This window comes from Musa acuminata, chromosome BXJ1-7, assembly GCF_036884655.1.
Source record: "Musa acuminata AAA Group cultivar baxijiao chromosome BXJ1-7, Cavendish_Baxijiao_AAA, whole genome shotgun sequence".
NCBI classification, from domain to species: Eukaryota; Viridiplantae; Streptophyta; class Magnoliopsida; order Zingiberales; family Musaceae; genus Musa; species Musa acuminata.
This window is the reverse complement of record NC_088333.1, coordinates 3152502-3176753: the sequence shown is the minus strand read 5'-3', so window position 1 is coordinate 3176753 and position 24252 is coordinate 3152502. Positions and strand designations below refer to the sequence as shown.

The following is a 24252-nucleotide window of genomic DNA, read 5'->3' as shown; positions in this document are numbered from 1 at the left end:
AAAGAGAGCTGTTCTTGTTTTCGGAGATTTATCCTTGGATTAAATGGAAGGTAATATAAGTGAAAGATTAAAAAAATGAAGGTTAGAAGGAATTTGGCTTCGCAGCAATGAAGTAGGAATGGAATGAGCAAATCACCAAGAACAAGGTCTCCTCTGGGGCACTGGAGCATCATAGCTTACTCCACCTTCCTTCCTGCTCGAGGCATAGAAGAGCATTTATTTATGTTGCTGCAATGCTCATGGAACCGATGTGATCTTGCAAGTTTCCAGTTGGGATGTAAGAAGGAAGAATAGAGACTGGGTCTGAATTAGTGTTGGCAATGAAAAAGTTGACGCATGTGTTGTTGAACTAGACGAAATCAGCTGCATCAATTCTGCTTCCTGTTCTGCCGAGATCATCGTCGCCACCGATCCGCCTGCAGGTTCGTATATAAATCTAAAAAAAGCCAAAACCAGCATCTTGTCTTGTCTTCTCTCTCTCTCTCTCTCTCTCTCTAATAATGCGGCATAAGTCCATGGTCAGGCATAATTAATTTGTTCCCATGATCCTTCCATCACCTCATCTAAAAGAATGGAAAGGTCGTACCGGTGTTTTGGTGGCTCAGATTCTGCAGTAACGCGGAAACGCAACGCAGAGGAAGGAAACCCAGCTGCAATCACAAAGCTTGCGGCAGCAAGTAATCCATCATCACATGCATCACTGTCAGATGGAATATTTAATGATAAGCATCCGAGGTGGCTCTTCCACCAGGATCTTAATAATATCAAGTGGATAGATAGTATCCAGTTTCGATCTGATAGTTCATTGCAGGTTGCATGAGGAATTCCGCAGTAGCACGATTCCGGGAAGATCTCTTTTGGGGTACAGAATACGTGGGAGGATCTGCTTGATGGCTTCCCGTCGACAAGACCGTGACTGCGCGCGCAAAACCATGGGAGTGCAATTCCAGCCCACAATATTGTTCTCACCAACCATTGCAATACCACCCAGCACGCTACTCCCTCGCTCTCTCTCTCTCTCTCTCTCCAATTTTTATCCTTCTTTCGTCCTCCCATCCCTAACTCTTTTGTCGTGTGGTCCTTCTTACGAGACGCACAAGGAGACAACGTCCAGAAAAGGCCAGGAGTGGAGACTCTGCAGGCTCTTCTCCTCTACGGGTTTTGGTTTGTGTTATGCGGTGAAAAGTAAGTAGGTCACGGTTTCTGCTGTTCGAGTCGTGCAATCGACACAGTCGAATAGAGAGAGAGAGAGAGAGAGAGAGAGGTAAGTAGATTCGCGTCTACCGTCGTGGTTGCTGGGGGAACTGGTGTCAGCAGAGAGCTACCGTAGACGACCTGGGGCGGATGCCGGTTTCGTGGGTTGAATCGTGGCAAAGCGAACAAAAAGGGGGCGAAGGAGACATCGCCGCGGACGTGATCATGTGACCTTCGTAGCTGGTTGGTGGCTCTTCTGACCGCATCCTTGTTGCTCCCTTCGCGCCATATTGCGTCCTTGCGGTGGCTGAGTCGGCTCCGTGATGCAAACCGACTCGGATCAAATGAAACCAGCTAAAAAGGAACTTTAGGCTAAGCCAAAAAGGATCAAACAGAATGCCGAGAAGTAGAAGAATGGCCGAATTATACCAACACGGCTTCTGACAATCGACTGTCGTGCGCCCGCTGGAATCGTCTACCTGCTCCACCTTTTCCAGTGGAATTTTAAGAAATTTCACGAAAACCTTCACTCTTCAGGCACGACCCTCCGTAGGTCGATGGTGCACAGTATTGTCTCCCCAAACACAAACAGGCACATCCACAACACCACCATAGTTCTGTTTTACACAAGCAGCAGAGAGGGCCAAGTTGACCAACTTGTTCTACATACACTTCAACAAAAATAAAAATAAAAGGGGGTCTTAAGTTGTTAAGAGTAGAAAACTACAAGAAGCAAAAGCACATAATACGAAGTCCAAAGTCCAAAACTCAGCGCACCAAACATACAAAGCTAATTTGACTGCAAACTAGCTACTCAACTGACCACCTGGTTCAATAATAAAATCAGATAACTGAATCTACCTAGCATAGCCATTTGCACGACGCCCATAGCCTGCTGCTGCTCTCTCTGGGCTTCTGTCATAGTAAGGTGACCTGGATCGCTCTCTTCTAGACCTACTATCATAGTACCCTGAATAATCATGGCCACCACGATAAGGTGACCTTCTTGGAGATCTAGGATAACCACCACCATAGTCATCACGACCGTAGCCTCCGTGGTATCTTCCACGATCACTTCGGTGACCTGCGCCAGGGGCATCAGAAGCAAAGATCAGGGGAACAAATATAACAAAGTAGTGTGAATGATACTTTAAAAGGTCCAAATATTCATTGCCAGAAGGCAGTAACCAGTCAAGATTACAGTTTATCAATTCCAGACGGAAAAGGAAAAAAAAAAAAAAAACTTACTATCTCGCGTGCTAATCACACCAAGGTACTTTCCAGGAGTAGGAGTTCGTGGGCGTCCCCTCCTTGACTGATAAGAAACAAGGAATGGTGTAACTTTTTTACATGTGCACAAAAGGAGAATGGTGAAATATATGTCGCTGAGAGCAATAAACATAAAGAAAGAAGAATATCACAGTCAAATTATCAGTAGGTCAAAAACCTATTTAAGCATTAAAGACTAGGAAAACACAAATAAGAAGTCACGACAAGTAGCCTTAGTTGAATGCTACAAATGAGGTACCATTAAGTCCAACTATGAGTTGGTAATGCCCGTTGATTAGTTGTTGTTGTTGTGAGAGTTGAAGATGAATGCTGATGTTGTTTAGTTGGAAATTTTTGCTATGTTAAGTTGATCTGATGATGCATGGAAAACTGTTAGGCTGGCCATTCATCAAGCTGTATGAGTTAAGGTGGAACTCATCATCTTTGATTGCTGCCAAAATATCTGACCCAATGTCTTCTGAATGTAACCAAAAACACCTTCAAGTTAAGGAAAGAACAGGCAAACATGCCAAAGTTAAAGAAAGGAAGGCAATATGCCTTGCACATAAATATCAGTGCAGCAATGTAGCAGTTGTACCTTCTCCACTGTTATGTACCGTCCTTCTAGAATTGACTGATTGAGATATTTGATACAACGGTCTGCATCTTCGGCGGCGCCCATGGTCACAAATGCAAAACCACGGGAGACACGTGTCCGAGGTTCGACAACCAGGTGACATCCAACAACCTACCAAAATAAAAAAATCATGAGGACCACTTAAACACATACAAAAAATATTTAGCAGAAACCGACCTTTCCCTCCCTAGAGAAGTGATCCTCCAACTCCCTTTCTGTAACCCTGGATGATAAGCCTGTTACATAAAGAGTATTTCCAGGATTGACTGCTTCATTCCTGAGATCACATAATTCAAACAGTGACGAAAAAAAACCCCCTCAGAAATCAAACATCATATTTAACAAATTAATAATTAATAGACTTAGCAAATCAAAGAGGAGAAAGAACCTTCCGCGACTTCTGGATCGCGACCTTGTTCGGATTCTGGGCCGAGGGGACCGAGATCTGGACCGGGATAAACCCCTAGATTGAGATCTTGATTTAGGGCGGCCCTTGTATGGAGATGGGGACCGAGTGTACCTGAAAATGCACTAGGTAAGCAAAGTTTCACAAACTGAAAAAAGCTAAAAATGTTATGAGTTCTTAAAGCGTTTGTTCTGAGTTTCTGATGCATCTAAGCTGATAAGCAATATTAAAAAGGTTACCAAACTAAGAAAGGACACCCATCACAACAAATCATCATGTTAAATTTCAGTTGAAGAGTCTGATCCAAAACAACAAAAGGTCTCAGCCACCTGGTTCAGCTGGTTGAAGGGTCTAGTGATTATCACAGTGATTGCTTCTAACTGTTCACTAAATCCAAACCCTCATCAAAGAATTAAATATATAGGATGGTTCATAGCCATGCCTAGAAAGCTTTGCAAAAAGTTATATTTATTAGCAGAAAAGTAAACTGAATAAGTCAGCTGTGGTGTAATGTATCAGGCAAAGTGCACAATTGTTAACTACAACTAATAAATAAACAAGTCAAGTATGCTATATAAAACAGGAAATCACGTTTGATAATCAAAGATAACATATAACCATGGGTTGTCATCATCACTTTCAGGTACTTTTTGTGTACGGTTGTCAATCTACATCCATCATCCACTAGGATGGCTAATATAACAGATTTCTCTTGCTAAAAGAGGACCACCCTTAGCATTTCATTGGTTGCTAACAAGTGATGCATTCAAATGCTCGAGGCACTCATGTTCATCAAATCAGGGACCAATTAGCAGGACAATAAAAAAAAAATTACAACCTAAGATGAAAAACTCGGAAGGATAACATCCATGAAATATCAAATTTTGGTGATCAAAGATGCCAGAAAGGTCTCTCTATTCTCTGCAAGTCAAATCTAATGACACCATATCCCAAGATTTTGAACATAAAAAATCGGTACAAGGCTGCGGCTGTTATTCAATAATGAATTCATCATTTAGATTTTTCTAAGAAAGAAGAGCAACTTTTGACATATAATTCATGTTAAAATTCTTTAGATATAATCTTTAGCATGTGACAAAATTAATATCTTTATCAAACTAAATTCTTTCTCCCTCACTCTTTCCTCTATCCTATTTGCAACAAAGCATATCAGAGCAGAAGACCATATAAATGATAGATCTTGAGGATCTTTATAGGAAGATCTAATCAAGGAGGTGAGAAACTGGAACCACTAAGAACCAATCCAAATGAGTGATAAAATTGCTAGCAAGTGGGTGCCCTTATATAGATTCTTGGATTCAGGCCTTCCAACTCTCCTTGTCCGAACATTCAATCTTCTCTTCCTAGAGTTGAAAATCATTAAAAGCTACAAAAAAAAGATGGTGGTTCAAATATAAAGGGTTAAACTGAGACCCCTCATTCATTCTCCTTTGAGTTCTCAGATTAAAAAAAAAAATCAGAAACCCTTATCATATAACTGGAAACAGTATTCTCCAGAACCTTCACTACCTTCTTCTAGCATCCATTCTAGTTCTCAAATGAATGATTGGAATGAAATACCTTGCTAGCGGAAAAAAAATCATAAGATGTAGAGAAGACTATTTGTTTCAAAAAACATAATATTCCAGGATAAGAAGAAATTATGTTGGCAAACCAATTAACATTAATTTAACAAGGAACTGCTTGATGGCTTAGAATTAAACATGTAATTGCCTACATTTGTTATCTCAATTGCAACTGCAATGTGGTTTGCAGTTACTACTTGAGCCCCCTAAACTGCATTTCCACATGCAACCCACCTGCATGTGGAACTGCAAGCTGGTTGAAACTTGAGAGCCATCACTCCCATCACCCAAAATGAAGCTTGGAAGATAATATTAAAGCACTGACAGAATAGTTAAATATGAAGGTGGAAGGAAAAACAACCATATCTGTTGATATTGTTTGTATCATCAGGAAATGACTTTGTTTAATTTCATTCTCATAGAAATTCCAAATGTTATGTTCTTTGTGATGTTATTACAATCACAAGTACAACCATGTTCCTTGGAGAAACATAATTATTGTTCAAACAAAAGGTATATGCTCAGGGAACACATGACATCATTATATCAAGACACTAACCAAGAATTTAAACCAAACAAGTTCAAGAAATATTGGATTTTTAGTGTGATGCTAATGTATTTCCCTCAAGAAAAAAACTGTTGTCCTATCATAAGTACAAAAGCAAAAGATGCTATGAATTTGGTGATGAGTTGCGGGCAAGTCATCAACTGTAGCTGAAATATGCACATCAACGGAATGAATGAAAATTAAGACCATCAAACTAAATCTCCAAAATGGCTAAATCTTTGTAAAACCATGGGAGTTTAATGAATCCAAGCTAACTGAGAATTTTTCTCCAAGATCCACAGTTCAACCCTCATGGCACCATATGAAATTCCAACATTTAGAGGATAGCTGGCGCAAAGATATCATCGTTAATAATTTATTTAAGTGGTTCGGTAATATCTCAACCATTGACATTCTAGTTATATATGGAGTCTTAGTGAGATTTATGTTCCAGATATTTTAGTTTTGCATTTTGGAGTATCCATGCTTATAAGGCTATCTAACGTCAGTTTGAAGACCTGCTTTTACTCATCCTGCAACATTAGAAAACCTTGGTTCTAGCCATCTAGGCAACCAAATGGGATAATATCAAGGCATTTATATAGGTTTACTATAGGCTAAAAGATTTGAGTAATGATCTTTATAAGGAGAGGAAAAGAGAACAAAGAAGAGGTAGAAAGTCACAATGGGAGATTGCCACTTGCATAGGGGCACCAACACAAGAAAGAGGGGAGGAGGAAAAGGAAGAGGATAGAAAAGAAGGGAGGAGAGGAAGAGGAGACAGGATCAAGGGAGGGAAAGAATAATGATCACCTGTGACTTTGAGTGAAGCCACAAGAATTCATGAATTCCTTCATGGTTTTTTTCTTTTTAGTAACAATTAAACTGAAAAGTTTCCATGCATAAGAGCAATTGATGTAACCCATCCCATAAGTTATGGAATGCAATTCCCACATCCAAGTTCATGGGAAGCAAAGATAATTAACATGGGTTATACTTCATTCAAAGTTTCAAATCACTCCCTAAGGGTGACCTCAATAAACTCTACACTTCAGAGCTACTCCAAAATTTTTCCAACTAAAGCTGGGACAAAAAATATAGAATGCAAAAAGATGCTTGAAATTACAGATAACATCAAAAGCAATACACCAGAATTAAAGATTCACATCAGCCTTTCTTAACTCCACAAACTAGACCTACATATAGCATACGTTGGGAGGCAATATTTGCATTATTGACAATAAAAAGTTATTACATTACACAATAAAAAATTAAGTGATGTCAAATTAGTACGCAGTAATAATTATTCATAGACACTATTAGTCATACATCGACAGATTGCTAGTCCAATCAAAACTAGACCGAAACCCATTTTTGGTTGAAGCACAAACTATGGATGAATCACAACCCCATTACTAGTCATACATTGACAGATTTCTAGTCCAATCAAAACTAGACTGAAACCCACTTTTGGTTGAAAGACCAATCATGGATGAATCACAACCCCATAGCTAAAATCCATAACAAGATTCAAACACACGAGTGAACAAACTCAACCCGAAAACGAAGTGTTACCAGAAAAGTGGTCTGATCCATTCAGCATCACTCAAATACATGAAACAAACCAAGACCACACAAAACACAATGGTCCTCCAATTATCCCATTTTTAATAACATGGAGAAACTTACAATTACCTAACCAGTGCTAGAAAAATTACCATCAATGACAACTACAGAATTATGAGTTCTATCAATTCTAAGAAACAATAAAAGAAATTTCAATGTGCAACACGTTTACTCCAACAAGAACAGTATTTCTTCTTCAATATTGAAAACTTCTAATATTTTCCATCATATACCAGGCACTTGTCGGATTCCACTTCATAGCAATTGGATATTGGGTGATAATGTTATCTTGCACATCCACTTTCCCTTAAAAAGTGATAAACATCATCAGCTAATCTAATGCCTCTCACTCTCTCGCACCCACCTCCAACTCCTCAACTACATCTCTTGGAGTTGACATAATTCAAGAACTCATGGTTTTTCATCACATTTCTTGATCGAAACGCCCCTAAAAAGCCAACACCGCAAGATCCATAAAAAAAGAGGCAAACCACCAGAAGTACGTGAAGCCCAGGCAAGTAATAGCTATCAGATAGCCGGTCAACGCAGATCATAGCACGATTCGAAACAAAAACCAGAAGGATAAGAAAAAGAACATGATCGACGACGAATATGAGCTCGACGACCGAAAGTTTTACCTCCTGCGTGGAGAATCCACCTACAAATGAAACAAAGACAGAGAAGGGAAAAGGGGGTAAGCAAGATGCGAAAGAAGGAAAGACCAGAAACGAGAGAGAGAGAGAGAGAGAGAGAGAGAGAGAGAGCGCACCATTTCGAGGGACGGAAAAGACGAGTCGTGGCGCGAGGTGAAGCACTTGCGAGCGGGCTAGGGTTTCCTGCTTCTTTCTCGGTGGAGGAAAGAGGAGGAGGAAGTCGTCGGTGACTCGGGTGGTCATTTATATAGTCCCCATTGGGTTGCAACAGGATCCGACACAATTGATCCGTTAGCCGAACCCGACCGGGTCGCTGCTTAATCGGATCCTACTCGGGGATAAAAACCGGATCCAAGTCAAAGTCAATCCAAAACCAATCCGATATGAGTCCTATTTGTTTAGGTGGACGCAGCGTTGGTGTCATCAACAAAGGCCCACATTTTTGTTGGTCCCACTTGTCGCGTACGTGTGAGAGAACACGTCGCCCGTGATAATTGCCGGGTTGATTAAATGAGTTTATAATAAAAAAAAAATTTATCTCTCCTATCTTCTCACACCATTAATAATAATAATTTCATATTTTCTAATAATAACATGTATAAATCTTCTTAGTATATTGTTGATGATACTTCTTTCTAGTGAGTAATCTCTATCAATATTAGCATCAACACTATAGTTTGAAAAGGTTACTTGTGTCACAGAGACAGGAGGGAAGAACTCAGTCACAACAAAGTTCAAGAGGCAACAACATCATACACGTAGAAAGTAATCGGTATATCCTTTGAGACAAAACAGAGCATAATCTGTAGAAATTGGCATCTGAATAATCTCAACAGGGACAGATGAGAACATTCCCAGAATCTTTGAAATCCTTCAGGTGATATTCCCAGAATCTTTGAAATCCTTCAGCCATCACCAGTCATGGTGTTCATTTTAGATAATATAGCAGTTGCAATCTACAAAAGAACTGTTGCCCTTGTATGTTCAAACCATTGGAGTTTGTCTAACAGTTTCAGCCAAAAGATCAAAAGGAGAGTAGACAGATAGCATACAAGTTTAATTCTACAAAAATTAGTACCGGTTAGTGAGCGTACAAGGAGAAGGCCATCATCACAAACCAGATTCGGCAGAAGCAGGAATGCTTCGGGAGCGCCGATAAGATTGCAAAGAGTTGGTAGGAAGATGCTTCTTTGTCTTCAAGCTCAAGCTTCTCAGGTTCTCAGCAAGCAAAGAATGATAGCATGAGGGGTCAGATGCACGGGTGTATATTTTGTGGGTACTACGGAGATTTTGCGACTTCTTTTCTGTCAGATCACCCCTTACAATCTTGCCCGACATATCTCTCGTTAGTTTCTTCTCACTTGTTAGTTTCTTGATGTTAGTTGGTTCATCATCGTCTGTCCAATAACCATTTTCCTGGCTGTCTTGCATGGCCAAGTCCTCGAACTCTTCATCGGACTTGGTTGAACCCTCGTCAACAGAGCCTTCAAGCTGGAAAAGGCAAAACAGAAAATAAGTAATAGCCACATCCGCAAGGCAGGTGTTGTTTCTTGGCAGTCATATAGCCAAAGAATCAAGGTAAGGATAAATAAGGGATGTTTTCAGGCAATGCTATTTTGCCTGCTGTAGTCTAATTGTCTTAGCAAACAGCACAAAGACCGGAAAAATACAAGTGGAGATTCAACTTTTATGCCGTCACAGTGACCATGAGCCAATGGACAATTTTTTGCTGTCAGCTACAAGATATTGACTTGTGAAAATGCACACTAGATACTGATAACCTTGTGTAATTTATAAATTCAGAAGCCCAAACACAAGGATAAGGTATTGACTTGTGAAAATGCTCACTAGAATTTGGACCAGTCATACATAATTACTCGAGTCATATTTCATTTTTTGATTAGATATTAATCACCTCGTGTAATTTATAAATTCATTTAGAAAAGGATTCATAATTAGCCACTAATATGTATAATCAACTTTGCTCCGAGAAACAAGGGTAGAATTTATGTTATTAACTGAAACAGCAAAAAAATTGTAATCAGATCTGTATGCCATTATTTTAGTATAGTTAGTATCCTCATTTGGTGATCGGGTACAACTTTCTTTTCTTCAGTGTCATCTACCGCCTAATATATAAAAAATAGGATTTTGCAACATCCTTTGACCAAAGTTTCATTTTCTTACCTCTTCAGCAATGTCATTCTTGTCGACATCACTTTGATCATCATTACTTTCCTCCTCAGCTTCCTCTTCACTGTCGGGCACCGATATGTCATCCTTGTGCTACACAGAACAAGGGTAAGGCCAAGCCAGCTAAAAGGCATGAAAAAAAAAAAGTAATGGAAGAGGTAAATAATTCCTTACGATGAATGAATCCAAATCCTATATCAAGATATAGTATAGTTCTTTTTATTTCAGTAAAGCAAAAACTTATCTACTTTTAACATGAATTCACTATACAGTTATATGCATCCTGCAGATAAGATCTAAAGTCTATTCCATCATGTGACAATGCTGTGACTTCAGGTGGTTAGGAAAAGGGCGTATCAGAACCAACCAAATGTATCCTAAGCCATTATGACATGCTAGGTGAAGTTTGTCTGAAATGGATGAAACATCATTGAAATACATATAGCTAGCTGCCATCAATCAAAACACTCCCACATTATCATGCTCATCTTTTATCATCCTGAAAATGGATGATCCTGTACCTAAGCATCTTCGTAGACCATCCAGGGTTTAGCTAAGCTCATAAACTTTATTCACTGCAATGTTTTATTTTATAGAATTTTCACATGATCCAAGATCATCACCTTAAATATGCTTTGATACATTGCCAAAGGTTGCCATTCTTATTTCATAACACCTGGGATAGACAACAAATCAACATCACCGGTTGCATCATTGTGGCTCTCACGATTAATTTGGCTGTAAACTGAAATGTGAAGAATCTACGAGGCAATTTTGCACATGCTGATCAAAATTTCTGTGTTGCTAAGTGCTAACTATATCTTATGTAACAGCATGTTATAAAACCAATGTCCAAAAAACATGTCTACAGAATACAAAATGTTGTCAAAGAAAACTACTAAACAAACATATTAGTAAAAGGACAGAAAATTGCCCAATCTTCTCAAAGTGCTACATCAAGACCTGGATAACAAAGCAAATCAAAAGGCTTAAAGAAGTTCATAGAGTGGAAATGTGAAGACCAAACCAAAAAACAACCAAGTTCAAATCAATCAATCAACAAATAACAAGGCATGAATTTAATCATAATTAGTTGCTAGTATTTATCTTCATTTTACATATTTTCGATACTTCAAAAAAGTTAGCAACTAATAACATTAGAACATAAGACATTATAGGCATACAAAATTTTGTCATCTGATCAACATAATTTTAAGTAGGCAACTTGAAGGACATGTGCAACATCCCAGAAAATGAGAATAAAAGAATAAGTACCTCTTTCGCAGGTCCTTCTGATAACCTCGGAGAGCTACAACGAGAAGAGAAATATCTGCTACCAGTGTCAATGCAGTCAGCCTTGGAATCATCAATGCTTCCAGTGTGACTGGTGCCACCGGCATCACTAGGCCAAGCACTGATCCCAAAAGTACCAAACTGGAGATTCACTTCCTCTGCCTTCCCTACCTGTAAGGGACCATATATGGTTAAACAGTTCTTTCCTACATTTCCAGACATGATTTTACCATCGGCAGATTCCACAGGCCAAGCCTTGGCAACAGAACCATCAGTGTTAAATAGAGCCATTAGATGTCTCGAGGACCCCTGTCTCTGAATCAACTTTAACATTCCCTTAGAGCCCATTGAGTTGGCAGTGCATTGTTTCCTGTATTCTTCATTTATTATAGGCACTGTGTTTGTCGTAGAGTCATACAGCTCCTCTCCCACCAATCGCCTGCGTAGGCAGCTGAAGACTGTCGCATGAATTAGTGCCACACTCCGGTCAACATTTGTATTATTTATTTTGGGCACTAAATGTTTGTTGGCACGGTTGCTGAGATATTCTTGAATCGTTCTGATATTTCTAATGTACTTTACATATTTATTCCTTGCAGGATCCAAAGTCATGTATTTTGCACGTACAGCAAACCTTTCAACGTGCTTGTCCTCATTTGCGATATAGATCATGAATGGTACAACAGACGGATGTTTCTTCATTAAGCCCATCTAGCAAACAAAGTTAAACAAATCATCAAAAATGAAGAGAATAATGAACTAAAAATTCTGCAATGGCAAAAGAGAATCTTTTGTAGAAAGATCAGACAAAAAAATTCAGATAGATCAATTAAAAATTAAGTATCTCGTAATGTAAAAAAGTATCTGTTTTTAGATGGAATGATAAAAACTAATCTTGATACCACTTCAGTGATCTGTCTTGAGATAACAATATCCTCGTAAGCACTTGACTTTTCAAATAAAATTCTTTAAGTACTACATGCTTGTGTCTCGAGGGGAAAAAAGTAACTCTACCCTTGTTCATATACGCACCACAAAATTAAGGCTCAAATGAACACCCTCAACTACAGCAGATTCTTTCCTGTCTTCCCATGAAAAAATGAGCCGATCAAGGCTATCAATGACCATTTCACTCTGTGCTTTATAACCCTCAATAGCCATTTGCTTTTTACCAATTTTCTCAGCCTCACCAGATGTGTCTAAGAGTTGGTCATCATGCTGTTGATTTGAAGGACCATCAAGTTCTTGCTTAGGCAATGAGTGAGGAGGAGCAGCCAGCTTTTTTGCTTTTCTTTTGGCCTTTGCTTGTGCAACTGCCACAGGATCTAAGCATTCTCCAGCATGATAGGTTGAAGCCCAAAGGAGAGGATTTTGTTTTTCATCAACAAAGCTCCTCATCATATGGCGTATTGAATCAGTCGAAATCACAGTAGTGATGCCCAGTCTGCTTCCCTGTAACAATATATTGTATGCAACATTACAAATTTTGATAAAGCAGTAACCATTGGCAACATATGCTAACCAGTAGAGACTATGGAGTTCTCAATCTTTTTCCATTGTCTATGTTGGTTTATGACATGCAAACAGGAGAAATTTATTGACTGTAGTGTACGCTGATAAAAATTACCTAATCCAGAAAACATACACTAAAAAAGGACTATCATATAGAGCACACACATTAATCTAACACCGCTATACAAGCAAGAAACTAAAAAGAAGGCATCCTCCAGTGACAACCAAATTTTTGTTCCGAGCCTGTCATTTTGACTATAATATCAATATTGATTTCATAGACAACAAATTTCTTTCCGAAAATATACTCACATGGGGATAGAAAAAAAAAACATAAGCATCATTATCTGTGCAAAACCTTGCTGAAAAGGACCAAAGGACAACTAGACTTATACGAGTGCTGCACAATGAACCATGATTTATACCAACGATCACTGCACCACATTAACCAATGCAGTGTATGAGCAGTCAATTCAGATTTTAAACAAAAGCAATAAGTAAATAAGAACAAATATGTCAGAAATATCAATAGCAAAAATGAAACTAATTATATTTTCTTCAAAATTTTCCTATGTATATATATACATATCTGTACACACCAAAGAAGGGGCAGACAATGACCATAAGCAGATCAAATGCATTTATAATAACACAAACTATTCTGCAAGTTTAAGGTTTAATTACCAGCAAGGCTGAAAGAGTCGACTTGCCACACCCACTTGTACCACATAAAAGAATTGTGACTGATTCCTTTCTTTCCCGGATTCTAAAGAGGAATATAAGATGAGAAGCTTTAGATTATCAAAAATGCAAAAGAGAAGTTGAAATTGCTAGGAGAAAAGAGCTAAAGCAAATTAAACATTATGCTGCAAATGCAAAAAATTCCTGTAACTAATACTTGACATGGGTGAAGAACAAAGTTACAAAGAAACTTTTAGATGGCTACGGTATCCATCTTCCATAAATTCATTAAAGAAACTCTAAAATTATATACCTGTCATCGTAGCAAAATTGAGATACAAATATTCTATTTGCAGAAGTTCACAAAAGGCAGTCGAATTCCTAGGACGATGCAAAATAGTTGGACCTTTATGGCCATGTTGTTGTTGTTGTAGTTGTAATAGTCCAATTCTTAGGATGCTTTTATAGTACCATTCCCCACTCATGCAGAAACCTACAAGAACTGTTTTCCCCCTGTCTGCCTGAATGTGATCAACTTAATAGAGTGCGTGTAATATGTTCGACATAGATATTAATTATGTTTGCAACACAGTAGGGGAAATTGTTTGCATAAAATTACAAGACACTCCACTAACTACTGACAGGTTCTGAAAATTACATCCCTACCCAGCCTCATTCCCTTGTTAAAGCTGATCAAACCCAACCCAACTGTGCTGATTTGTTGCCAATCCAGTTTGAAACTGCCATCCCTACTTCTTTGTCCTGATTCTTAGACGGTCGATGACTAGTGGTGGCTTGTAGTCCTTGAAACATGGCTGAAGCTTGGGGGAATGTTCCTATGTGTCCGTCCACAATGTGCCAAACTGAACAACCCCGCAACTAGAAATGGAACTTCAGTGTTCATCACTTTCAATGAACTTGGCCTTACATAGAAAGGAGTTATCAGGTAGGACATCAGCTATACTTTGAAAAGTCACGATACTAGATGACCACATCATATACAGAGACTTGCAGTGAATATCCATTTACTTGAAGAAATCTTTGGCATGTGATCATAATAATTAATCAATCCTAAAGAAAGTATGCATCATTGGAAAGGATATGAAGCAGAAGCAGTATTCAACTTACAAATGATGTTTCCTGCTACAGAAAAGTAATTATTCACATAACTTATTGCAAGTGAAATAAAACTCCATTTATGTCAAATCATCCAGCAAAATATGTAAGTTCCCCCAAGTATTCTACCGAGTAAAGAGAAAGTGCTACCTGCATGCCAAAACCAAGTCTGTTCTTTGATTTGGTCCAACATACTTGTATTCGGAGAGTGCATCACAAACAAGATTCAGGAAAGTGTCTCTTGTAACGAAAGCAGTTGTTTGCCTCTTGTACAGTTCAAATGGGATTGAGCTTCTAGTCTCTACATTTCCTTTAGATGACTGAAGGTTCGCCTCCCTAAGGTTCAAGGGTTCAGCTTGGATACTTCCGTCCCACAAACCTGATACTGACGTCCCAGCAGCATCAGGACGTGAACCATCAGCTGAGCATTTGCTTTGAACAATTTCATATGCCCTTCGACTTATCTGCGCAGAATAATACAAAACTTGTTCCATGAGCCAAATTTTCGTTTATGGTTAATCAAAAGAAAATTTTGACAGCCAAAGTTTTCTTTTTCATTACTCTGCAAAGATTCGTCTACTTTTGTAATTGGATTTTAGCCAAAGAAGTGAAGAAAAGGGATATCTTAACGTAGCAGCAGATTAATCCATCTCTAGGATCTGATACCGATCCTAGAATGAACATACCGATAAATAATGCCCCAACATAAAATCAGTACCTGCAAAGTACCACAGGATTTGATACTACAATATTGTTAGAAATCAAAACATCTAAGAGAGGCATCAGATCGGCAACAAAGAGGGGAAAGAAGCAAGGAGCTGGGTCAAGAAACCTTGTAAGCATGGCGAGGCTTGCATCCGATGAGCTGCAGGGTGCTCTGAAGCACGGGCCGCGTGTAGCGAAACGACCCACCGCCCCTCCCGTCCTCTCCCTCGTTCACCACGACTATATAAATCAGCTTCGGAGACTCCGCAACCACCATCGGACGACCAAAGCTTCCAACTTTCACTTCTCAGACCCAAGCAATTCCCTCGTCCCACGTCCAGAGACCGATTTCGGGGCCTCGATCCGTGTCCAAACACAGAACTAGGGGCGATCGGAGAAAGGGCAACCGCAGATCGGAACGGGGGATACCGAAGCGGCTAAAGATCGGTACAGGGCTAGAAGCCTTTTAACCGCCATTCCCGCTGCTTACCAGATCCGACACGATCACGCCTTCCCATCTGTCCCTCTCCCTCTCTCTCTCTCTCTCTCTCTCTCTCCTGTCTTCGTCTGGAAGCAACGCGTCTGCCGCTTGCGGCCGCGCACGGGAAATGTGTGGCGAGTGACGTGACGCCCGCATTCAACGGTTGTGATGGAACTGGTCAAGCATTTTGAACCGTACAGATACGCGTAATATTTGGTAGTGTGTGAAGTGCATCTATTCTCTTAATGCGGAACATATCTTTCTCATATTAAGACATATTTTTCGTAAAATGTATTGTATGACAAATAGATGCAAGTAGTAAGATAAGGATGATGCCAAGAACATGAGATGCAACAAAAAATACGATTCCCTCGTCGAGAAATCAAGTCAAATTTGAGTCGAATCATTCAACATTCAACCATCTTATGGTCAAACTGGTCAACTTTCCTAGCAACCCCTTGGACAAGGCAAAGAATGACAAACCCCAAAGGAAGAGAGACCAAATTACTCTAAAGAACAAGGAAATGCTAAGATAGATAAAGAGGATGAACAGTATAAGTATCGTAATAGTATGAGAGAGAGAGAGAGAGAGAGAGAGAGAGAGCAAAAAGTAATACATACAAAGTAAAGATTCTATGGATGACACACGAGTAACTATTTTCTGCATAAAACGTGCTAAAATAAAGCAAGCTAAAACATGACATATATATCACTGAGGACATTATCATGGAAGTCAGGTTGAGGCTTCATCTACTACAAGACATGGCATGGGAGTCATCAAGAAGAAGGGGCGAGAGAGTTAGCAGGCAGGTTGATCCCACCACCTCTCAGCGAGAGGGCGGGGCCTCGGTGCGAGCTGGCCCTGCTAGCCAGATTGGGGTCGAGGAAGACGACAATGACCGTGATGTCATCGTGGAAATGGCGACGGACCCCGCGATCGATCTTCTTGAGGTCGGAGTATCTCATCTCTCGTTTCTTTGCTGCTTCCTGAAGCACGGCTTTGATGAGCCGCCGAGCACTTCCCTGCAGGAGTTCATGCAGATCACACTAAAATGTCACCAAAATGTAATACAAAAAGCATTGTGATAGAAACTTGCGTCATGAATAAGAAGACAACCATGCATTATATAACTCGATGGCATAGATTAGTAGTATCAGAAACAACCAAGAAATGGGTGAAGATGTACAAGTATGTTTATATACTACAACACATTCTTGCCAAGAGAACCTCTTCCACATTCTTTATGTTTATCTACTACAACACACTCTCAAAAGTAATAAATCCGGTATATGGGCATTTCCGATGTAAATTGGCAAAGATCGGAGAGGCATTGGCTGATCATGGTGTGGACCAGCTGGATTGGATTGGGATCAGATGATGCAAGTGGACCTTCTCTTTCCCACTAATTGGGTTTTCCCTGATTCCTCCAAGAATCATATGCAGTTATTTAAGGCTAAAGCAACTCTATCTAAATGTTGAAACTGTTTCCAGTTACAACACAATGAACCAGTTCATAATTTAATTCTACTCACTGAATTTGTATCATTCAATGCGTCCTAAACCCTCCAACTCCCACATTAATGACATTTGCTGGTCAAATATTATTATCATGTACAAGCATCCAATATATTAACTATTATTCATTTATCATTAGTTCTATAATCTGAATGGATGTTAATTTAATCAGATAAAGTAAAAAATATACAGCAAAATTAGATGACTTTAATAAATAGGTAAAGTTAAGACTTCAACCTTAAAGCCAAATCATCATAATTCAACATGAATGTATCTCCGTATGAATAGAAAAACAAAATGCTAATATAGTTTTGAGATAGAGAACATACACTGCGAGGGTTATTATGAACAATATCCACAGCTTCTTGGTTGTTGAGATGCTCCCATAGCCCATCAGATGCAAATATAAGAAATTGATCTTGTGGTTGAAGTGGTTGTACAGAAATTGATGGTTCTGAGCTGAGTAAAGGCTTTTTGAAAGGTTCACGAAGTCGAAACTTGGGATACAAGGGTTCACGGTTAAATTCTGCCTTCTTAAGGTATACATCACCAATTGATCTAGAAACCTACAGAGGGTGAAGGAATGCATTTAACACTGATAGTCTACAACATAATACTTACATGATAATTGCATAACAAAAACTGATGTGCAAACAAAAGGTTAAGAGCAAGTTTATGTGTAAGAATCTTGGGACCACAGGTAAACTAGCAAAAGTCATGCTATAAATGATCAGCAACACAGTTCATAATTCACTTGACAAGTTATTCAATACCCTAATCTTGCAAATCTAGAGCACTTACAAACCCATCATCTATAGACATGGCGAATCCAAATACTATGGGAAAATTGTGAGAATGCAAGAAGAGCACAGTCAAACATGAGGTTAAAACCAAGCCAAGGGTGTAGAATTTAACAGCTTTAGGACATGTATCAAGTAAATGAAGAAAAAAGATGAAAAATGAAAAAGAAACAACACTGTATAAAACCATTGTTTCATTTTAGTCATTAGAATTGAAATATGGCTTGGGCCTTTCTTTCAAAAAAATGTAAAAATAATTCATAAATATTGATTAAGATGCAATGACATCTAAGAACTATATGTGTAGGTTTTAGGTAGTATTACATCATAATGAGTGATCCATATATGACACTAAAGCAAAACATCCAAAAACAAATACCAGTCATTAATATTGACATAACAAGTTTTGAGGGAAAAAAAGAATTCCAAATTTTCACATTTCATCTACATGAAAAATTATATACTGAAGTAACATGCTGAAACTCAGGTAAATTGCAATTTGAAGCCAAACAAGAAAGGAGAGAACTTCTATTTTCGTACTTGCACAATTTGTTATAAGGTTGTCAGTGCTCATGAAAATTCAGCAAACTTGCATGCTTAACAAGATAAAAAATATGGCTACATCTTAAGATCAACAGCCCAAGTTAGTGAATAATGAACTCAACGTAAGTTTCACAATGAATCTGAAATCCACCAAAACAAGGTAGATTGAGAAAATTATTGCAGGTAAACCTTTAAGAGGGAAATATTAGCAACAAGTCCACCAAGATAATGAAAGGAAGTAAAAAAATAAACAAAACCCAGCCAGATAATCCTTCACAAGCAGTTTTCATCAGTTTTATAAAAGATGGATGAGATCACTGAAACTGAAAGAATCGAGGCAGAATCAATGAAAGCAACCACAACTGGTTGAAACAGATGGCTTGCTGTCTACTTTGAATAACCAAAACTCCAAGTTAGCAATGTGTCAACTGGGATGGGGGTGTCTAGTGAAATGAACCTGATTGAGGTGGTCTGATCACTGATGTAATTAAAATGAAGTCATCGAGGAGAAAAAATGATAGAAAATTTGTCAAGACTGTCAAATTACAGCCAAGGACCCACTAATGTTCTCCAATACATTTCATTCCATATCAATGAGATCAGCTGAACATAGATTTCCATATAAGACATTTCATAGACATTTGCCGCAGATGCAATTTTGATCTACAATGGTTACCTAAAATCTTCAGTCAAAACATTATTATTGACTGGAAAAAAGGATCTTGTTCCTCAAATTGTTTAAGGTGAAAGAAAAAGCAAAAGCTTCAATTTAAACAAATTTGGAGGGCAGCATACTACATGTTCATCTTAGAAAGGAATCACTTCTACAATGTTTGCACTTTTATAAGGAGAAAATGAACAACCAATAAATTAGGTAACGACTCCGAAAATTCATAGGTTCGGAAAAGCATAACCAGTAAACCTATGGGACATAAGATAGTGAAAAGTTGTCCTGAAAAAAAGTAGAATATAACCCTCTTATATCCATGCCAACTATGTTATAGCTGCAATAGACATCCAAGTGTTTCAGTTCATCTAAACACAAAAAGTATAGCAGCTTTACTAAAAAATAAAATCATGTAGCATACTTATCCCCTCTCCTGATGAAACAAGTTTGCAGCTTGGTGACATATCTAAAGTCATTGCATTTTTCCAAATGCTAAACTAATATCTAAAGTCCATCAGAAATACTGTATCAATGTCTATAACTACATTATTCGAAATTCAAATACCTAATTTCTGCTAATATAGAAGGTTTATTTAATGCTTTGACAAAGAATACAACAAGACCAGGATGATTCACTGCTTAACGATCATTTCTTGAGCATGAAGAAGAGTGGTCTGAATGCATGATGTGTCGTAGAGTGCAAGCAAAAATAACATGCTTTCAAAGTATTATAAAGGGCCTCTCCAAAATATTCTTACAAGCATGAAAATGAAAAATCTGAGAAGCACACTTGATGAGTGCCTAAAACAATTATAGAAGATAAAGGTTATGCTTTAAGCACCTGGATTAGGCCCTTCACACGCCAAACATTATGCTTCAAAACAACAATTTGTTTATCTTCTGGGTGCATCGACTGCAACTCTTGTCTCACAGACTCAATTCCAGCATTATGTTCTGCCGACAACTGGACAGCCAGAACTTCTCCTGTTGCTTTAACAAGTTTCCCAAGAACAACACGGGAGTCCCCGAGATTAGCCGTGTACAGCATGCCACCACAGATAACACCAACTAGACAGCAGGAGCCAACAGCTGCAATCTGCGGATTAGTAGGCCATTGATTGGTGACTAGAGATACAAAACCTTCTTCTGTAGCTTGGAATGCCTTTCGTATTACATCCGCTGACATGGACTGCTGTTCAGTTGCAAATCCTGCAACATGCATTTTTCTCATACATATACTGATTAAAACAGAAAAACTTATTGTAGTCTGAACTATGCTGTGTCATATTTTAAATTTGTCACAAAGTGAAAGAAGAGACTATATTTTTGGAGTTTTAAAAGCTTTCCTGAAACAGCATAAGTTGAGCTAATGAAAAATAAGTTAAAATCCAACACTTGTGCGAGATGGCAGGTATCATTAATAGCAACAAGGTGGAGGGCAAAGAACATGTAAGCTCCACAGGAGTTTCAAAATAAAAACTAAAAAGTTATATTACATCTCAAGGATGGCCTCCAACTCCCCATTTAATCCAAAAAATTGCAAGACATTTGGTTTCCTAAATTAAGAGAATAACTTTCCATCCTAGTGAACTTTGTGTGCCAATTTACCAAGTTAGTAGCTTAACAAAAGGAATCAAAGGGAAGTTGCAAGGTATAAGCAAGAAACTTTCAAGAAAGGAGCATACTCTTAAGATGCTGAAAAAGATGATTGTTGATATAGCGGGATGTTTCCGGACCGCCATGACCATCATACACACCAACAAAGGTGCCATATGGCCCGGAATCAAGCAAACTCAGTGGTCCAGACTCGATCTGGCTCTGGTCCTCAAGCAAGCTGTTTGCTTGGACCACAGCCATGGAGAACTCCCCATTAGTGTGCTGTCCACTGTCCTTATACCATAGAAGCCCATCATGCCGGCCTACAGCATCAGAACCCGTGTGGACATATCGATCTGATGGCAGCCAGCAGGCTCTCAGTAGGTTCATCAACGCTGCTAACATCCCTCATCTCATCCACGATCTCCTTTGAATTCTTGACATCTATCCTAAATCATCTGACATCCAACAGGCAAACAGTCCAATTATCCTCCCTGAAACATAGGAATTCGCATAAGCCACATAAACTACGGGATAAAATGATAACAAAGAAGCAGCAACTACATACATTAATGGAAGACCATAAAAAATCCATCTTTTGTTTCCCGAAGAAAGCTAGAAATTTTATTGCAAGAAATAGAAAAACAAGCTTAAAAGTTACTCTTTGACTTATCGATTCCTTATCTAAAAAGGGATGAATCCGCAAAATTTGGGCATTCATTATGCCACACAAATCCAGAGACAGAAACCAAAACCAAAAGAAAAACACACATATTACCTCCTATACAAAGGCGAAGCCAAAGAAAAAGGTCCCAGAATCAGAAATCAATCACCCTTTCATGCACGGGATGTAATAACCACATCATCTTCTCACTAATCGTGAGAAGCGCATCTTTTCAACAATCCCGTCCGCCTCTTCTAAAGAAATCCGCCCGTCAGAATCATTCCAAACCCAACGCATTGCAACGAGAGGGCGATCAGAAAAAAAGGGGAAAAGGGCACCTTTAGATCGGAATTCTCTCCAAATCTTAGGCTATCGGTTGCCCGGTGACCTCAGATCTGGGGGACGCGGGAGAGGGTTGAACTTCTTATAAGGGTTTGGGAACTAAAAGAAGAAGAGATGGGAGGACCGGGTTCAGCTTACCAAGCAGCGGACTCCGAGAAAAGGAGGCTCCTTTTTTTTGTCTCTCCGAGAGGGTTAGCAGACAAAACCCATTAAATACCAACTCGAGAGACGCCAACGCCAGCGAGGCAGAGACGCAGCCATGGGCTCCACCACCTCCACCTCCACCACCACGACCGCTCCCGGAAGAGAGCTATTTGGGGAAGAGAGTGTCTGATGATTGCGGGAGACTCGATAGAGAGCGAGGGGAGAAGGGGATGAGCTATGTGTCATTTTCTCACAATCACCCCTAACCATACTGCAATTTACTTCATTACCCCGATGAGCTATGTGTATTTTGTGTATTAGTAGAAGATTAAGGAGCCTTTTTGTTGTTCTCTAATCTTGTGTGGTTATTACTTATTAGGCGGTTGCTTGTAATGATGGCATGTTCAAATTCGCTTTGGTCAACATCACGTAGTCAACATGTTCTTCTCCTCTCGAACATTTCATATTTATTGTAAGCCTTTCCGACGATAATATCACAAAAAATACATTACGATCTAAGATGATGACATGACATCAATATCTTATTATGTGATTACATAAAGATACGAGCTAGCTTGACTCATGAGGAAGATGTCGAAACATTACAGCTCAAAATTTCCTCAACAAAAGACAAAGCATGATGCTTCTGCATGATGAACATGGTGGTTCATTGCCTTCTTCCTCGATGACACCTTCCGAAGCTCATGTCACTCTCCGGGTGGATAAAGACACAGCCAAGAAAAAAGAGGTCAGGTCGTGGCCTTCCCCTGTGAGGCCCCTCCACCCTTTTGTTTCCTCGAGCTTCAGTGCCTAATCTGTCACCGGAAGGCCGAGCTGTACCCAAAGCCATTGAATAATAATAGTGCGAGGGCTCCACATGCTGTCACCCTGCACCTGTCGCTGTGAGGAAGGGATGGATGAATGGCCATGAGGTCACAGTGGAGATGCGCCTCCTCCACGGGCAGAATGGCTTGGAATTGGATGGAGGTGGTGATGATGATGGAAGGAAGAGATGAGGTGTGTCTCCTCCTCCTCCTCCTCCTGCTTCTTTTCAGCTTTGCGATGGTGGAAACGGAGCTGCAAGAACAATCGCTGCCATCTCTCTGGAAGATGTGAAACTACTAGTAATTGCATGATTCTGATGAGTACTCGTCGTGGTCATGTATCGGTCATTAGACACTGTCTGCATCATTCCTGCTTTTCTGACTGTTGAAGATGACTCAAACAGTTCATCTTCCTACCTTTCCTTGCATCAACACATATTAGCTCGACTGTGCTCATATATCTGATGGCAGGTTTCTTTATTCTTGGACAGAGCCATGTATATCTTTCATGTAATGGAGATAAGGATGATTCAGTTCATCGTGTGCATCACTTCTGTAGTTGGTAATAGAAAAGTGAAATGTTCTCTTGGGAAAGAGAGAACAAAATGGAGATTGAGAGGCCACTTCGACTCGTATCCAAATCTAATCGATGATCAATATTTGGATCGAAGTAGTGTTATCTGACTAGACTTCATCACCTTCAAGTTCTTTAGCATCTTTATTCGCTCATTGTTTTACCAATCTCAGTTCAACATATCAACACACACAGTCGTTCATTGCCTCATCGATCATAACAGGAGACCAGAACGGAGAACAGAGACACAGACGACGACGGCAGCAACATCTCAAAAGGCCAAAGAGGTGATAACTCCACCTCTTGGATTCAGTGCATGTTCTTCATTTCTTTGTCATTAGGCTTTGGTGAGTGCTTCAGGTCCGAAGCATGTCCACATCTGGATAATGCCGACCTCCGCTGTTGAGTCGGCCATTGCTGCTGCTGCATGCATGCATAACGCTACTATTTGTTAGCGATTCCCCCGCGTGGCCGTGTGCAGCTGCTCTACGTGCTCAGGCGATCACCATCCGAGGTCAGATTCCATGCACCGGATCGAGCTCGCCAGGGTTGCGTGACATCCGCCCATGGTCGGCAACCTGTTGCTGCAGGATGAATAGTTTAAAGTAGGCCTCTCTCTCATCATCATCTTCTTTCCATTTCACTGTTAGCAACAGTGGAAGAGATGCCCGACTGAGTTCGAG

General features: G+C 39.5%; 3 protein-coding genes across 8 annotated transcripts; all 3 read right to left on the bottom strand.

Annotated features, from left to right (window-relative positions):
- Positions 1-1791: 1791 nt before the first annotated feature.
- LOC135678238 (serine/arginine-rich splicing factor SR45a-like) lies at positions 1792-8157 on the bottom strand. Its single transcript, XM_065190796.1, has 7 exons — positions 8035-8157; positions 7904-7923; positions 3489-3620; positions 3278-3377; positions 3062-3211; positions 2443-2509; positions 1792-2278 (listed from the first exon to the last, which is right to left on the bottom strand). Exons 1-7 carry the CDS (start codon positions 8035-8037, stop codon positions 2052-2054), a joined length of 699 nt encoding a protein of 232 aa, XP_065046868.1. The 5' UTR covers positions 8038-8157; the 3' UTR covers positions 1792-2051.
- Positions 8158-8822: 665 nt separating this feature from the next.
- LOC135678237 (P-loop NTPase domain-containing protein LPA1-like) lies at positions 8823-16002 on the bottom strand. Its single transcript, XM_065190790.1, has 7 exons — positions 15546-16002; positions 14864-15177; positions 13601-13682; positions 12437-12856; positions 11387-12115; positions 10106-10204; positions 8823-9409 (listed from the first exon to the last, which is right to left on the bottom strand). Exons 1-7 carry the CDS (start codon positions 15693-15695, stop codon positions 9029-9031), a joined length of 2175 nt encoding a protein of 724 aa, XP_065046862.1. The 5' UTR covers positions 15696-16002; the 3' UTR covers positions 8823-9028.
- A 496-nt stretch (positions 16003-16498) lies between these two features.
- Positions 16499-22338, bottom strand: LOC103990698 (probable protein phosphatase 2C 60). Of its 6 annotated transcripts, XM_065190791.1 has the most exons (6): positions 22024-22159; positions 21800-21939; positions 21111-21515; positions 20267-20634; positions 17745-17981; positions 16499-16922 (listed from the first exon to the last, which is right to left on the bottom strand). In XM_065190791.1, the coding sequence occupies exons 3-6, from the start codon at positions 21424-21426 to the stop codon at positions 16677-16679; spliced, it is 1167 nt and encodes a 388-aa protein (XP_065046863.1). In that variant the 5' UTR covers positions 21427-21515; positions 21800-21939; positions 22024-22159; the 3' UTR covers positions 16499-16676. The 6 variants fall into 6 exon arrangements, with proteins under 6 accessions (XP_065046863.1, XP_009408209.1, XP_065046865.1 ...); XM_009409934.3 differs by lacking the exons at positions 21800-21939; positions 22024-22159 and adding an exon at positions 22166-22338; XM_065190793.1 differs by lacking the exons at positions 21800-21939; positions 22024-22159 and adding an exon at positions 22166-22338 and having other exon boundaries at positions 21111-21479.
- Positions 22339-24252: the final 1914 nt, after the last annotated feature.

Coding starts and splice junctions, on each gene's coding strand:
- LOC135678238 (XM_065190796.1), bottom strand. Junction 3,378..3,488: donor CGATCCAGAAGTCGCGGAAG/GTTCTTTCTCCT, acceptor ATGTGATCTCAG/GAATGAAGCAGTCAATCCTG. Junction 2,279..2,442: donor TGTGATTAGCACGCGAGATA/GTAAGTTTTTTT, acceptor CCCCTGGCGCAG/GTCACCGAAGTGATCGTGGA.
- LOC135678237 (XM_065190790.1), bottom strand. CDS start 15,695: ATGGTGGTTGCGGAGTCTCCGAAGCTGATTTATATAGTCGTGGTGAAC. Junction 12,857..13,600: donor CGACTCTTTCAGCCTTGCTG/GTAATTAAACCT, acceptor ATATTGTTACAG/GGAAGCAGACTGGGCATCAC. Junction 9,410..10,105: donor AGAATGACATTGCTGAAGAG/GTAAGAAAATGA, acceptor TGCCTTTTCCAG/CTTGAAGGCTCTGTTGACGA.
- LOC103990698 (XM_009409934.3), bottom strand. CDS start 21,426: ATGTTAGCAGCGTTGATGAACCTACTGAGAGCCTGCTGGCTGCCATCA. Junction 17,982..20,266: donor GTGTGAAGGGCCTAATCCAG/GTGCTTAAAGCA, acceptor CACCCTCTGTAG/GTTTCTAGATCAATTGGTGA. Junction 16,923..17,744: donor TTCATAATAACCCTCGCAGT/GTATGTTCTCTA, acceptor GAACTCCTGCAG/GGAAGTGCTCGGCGGCTCAT.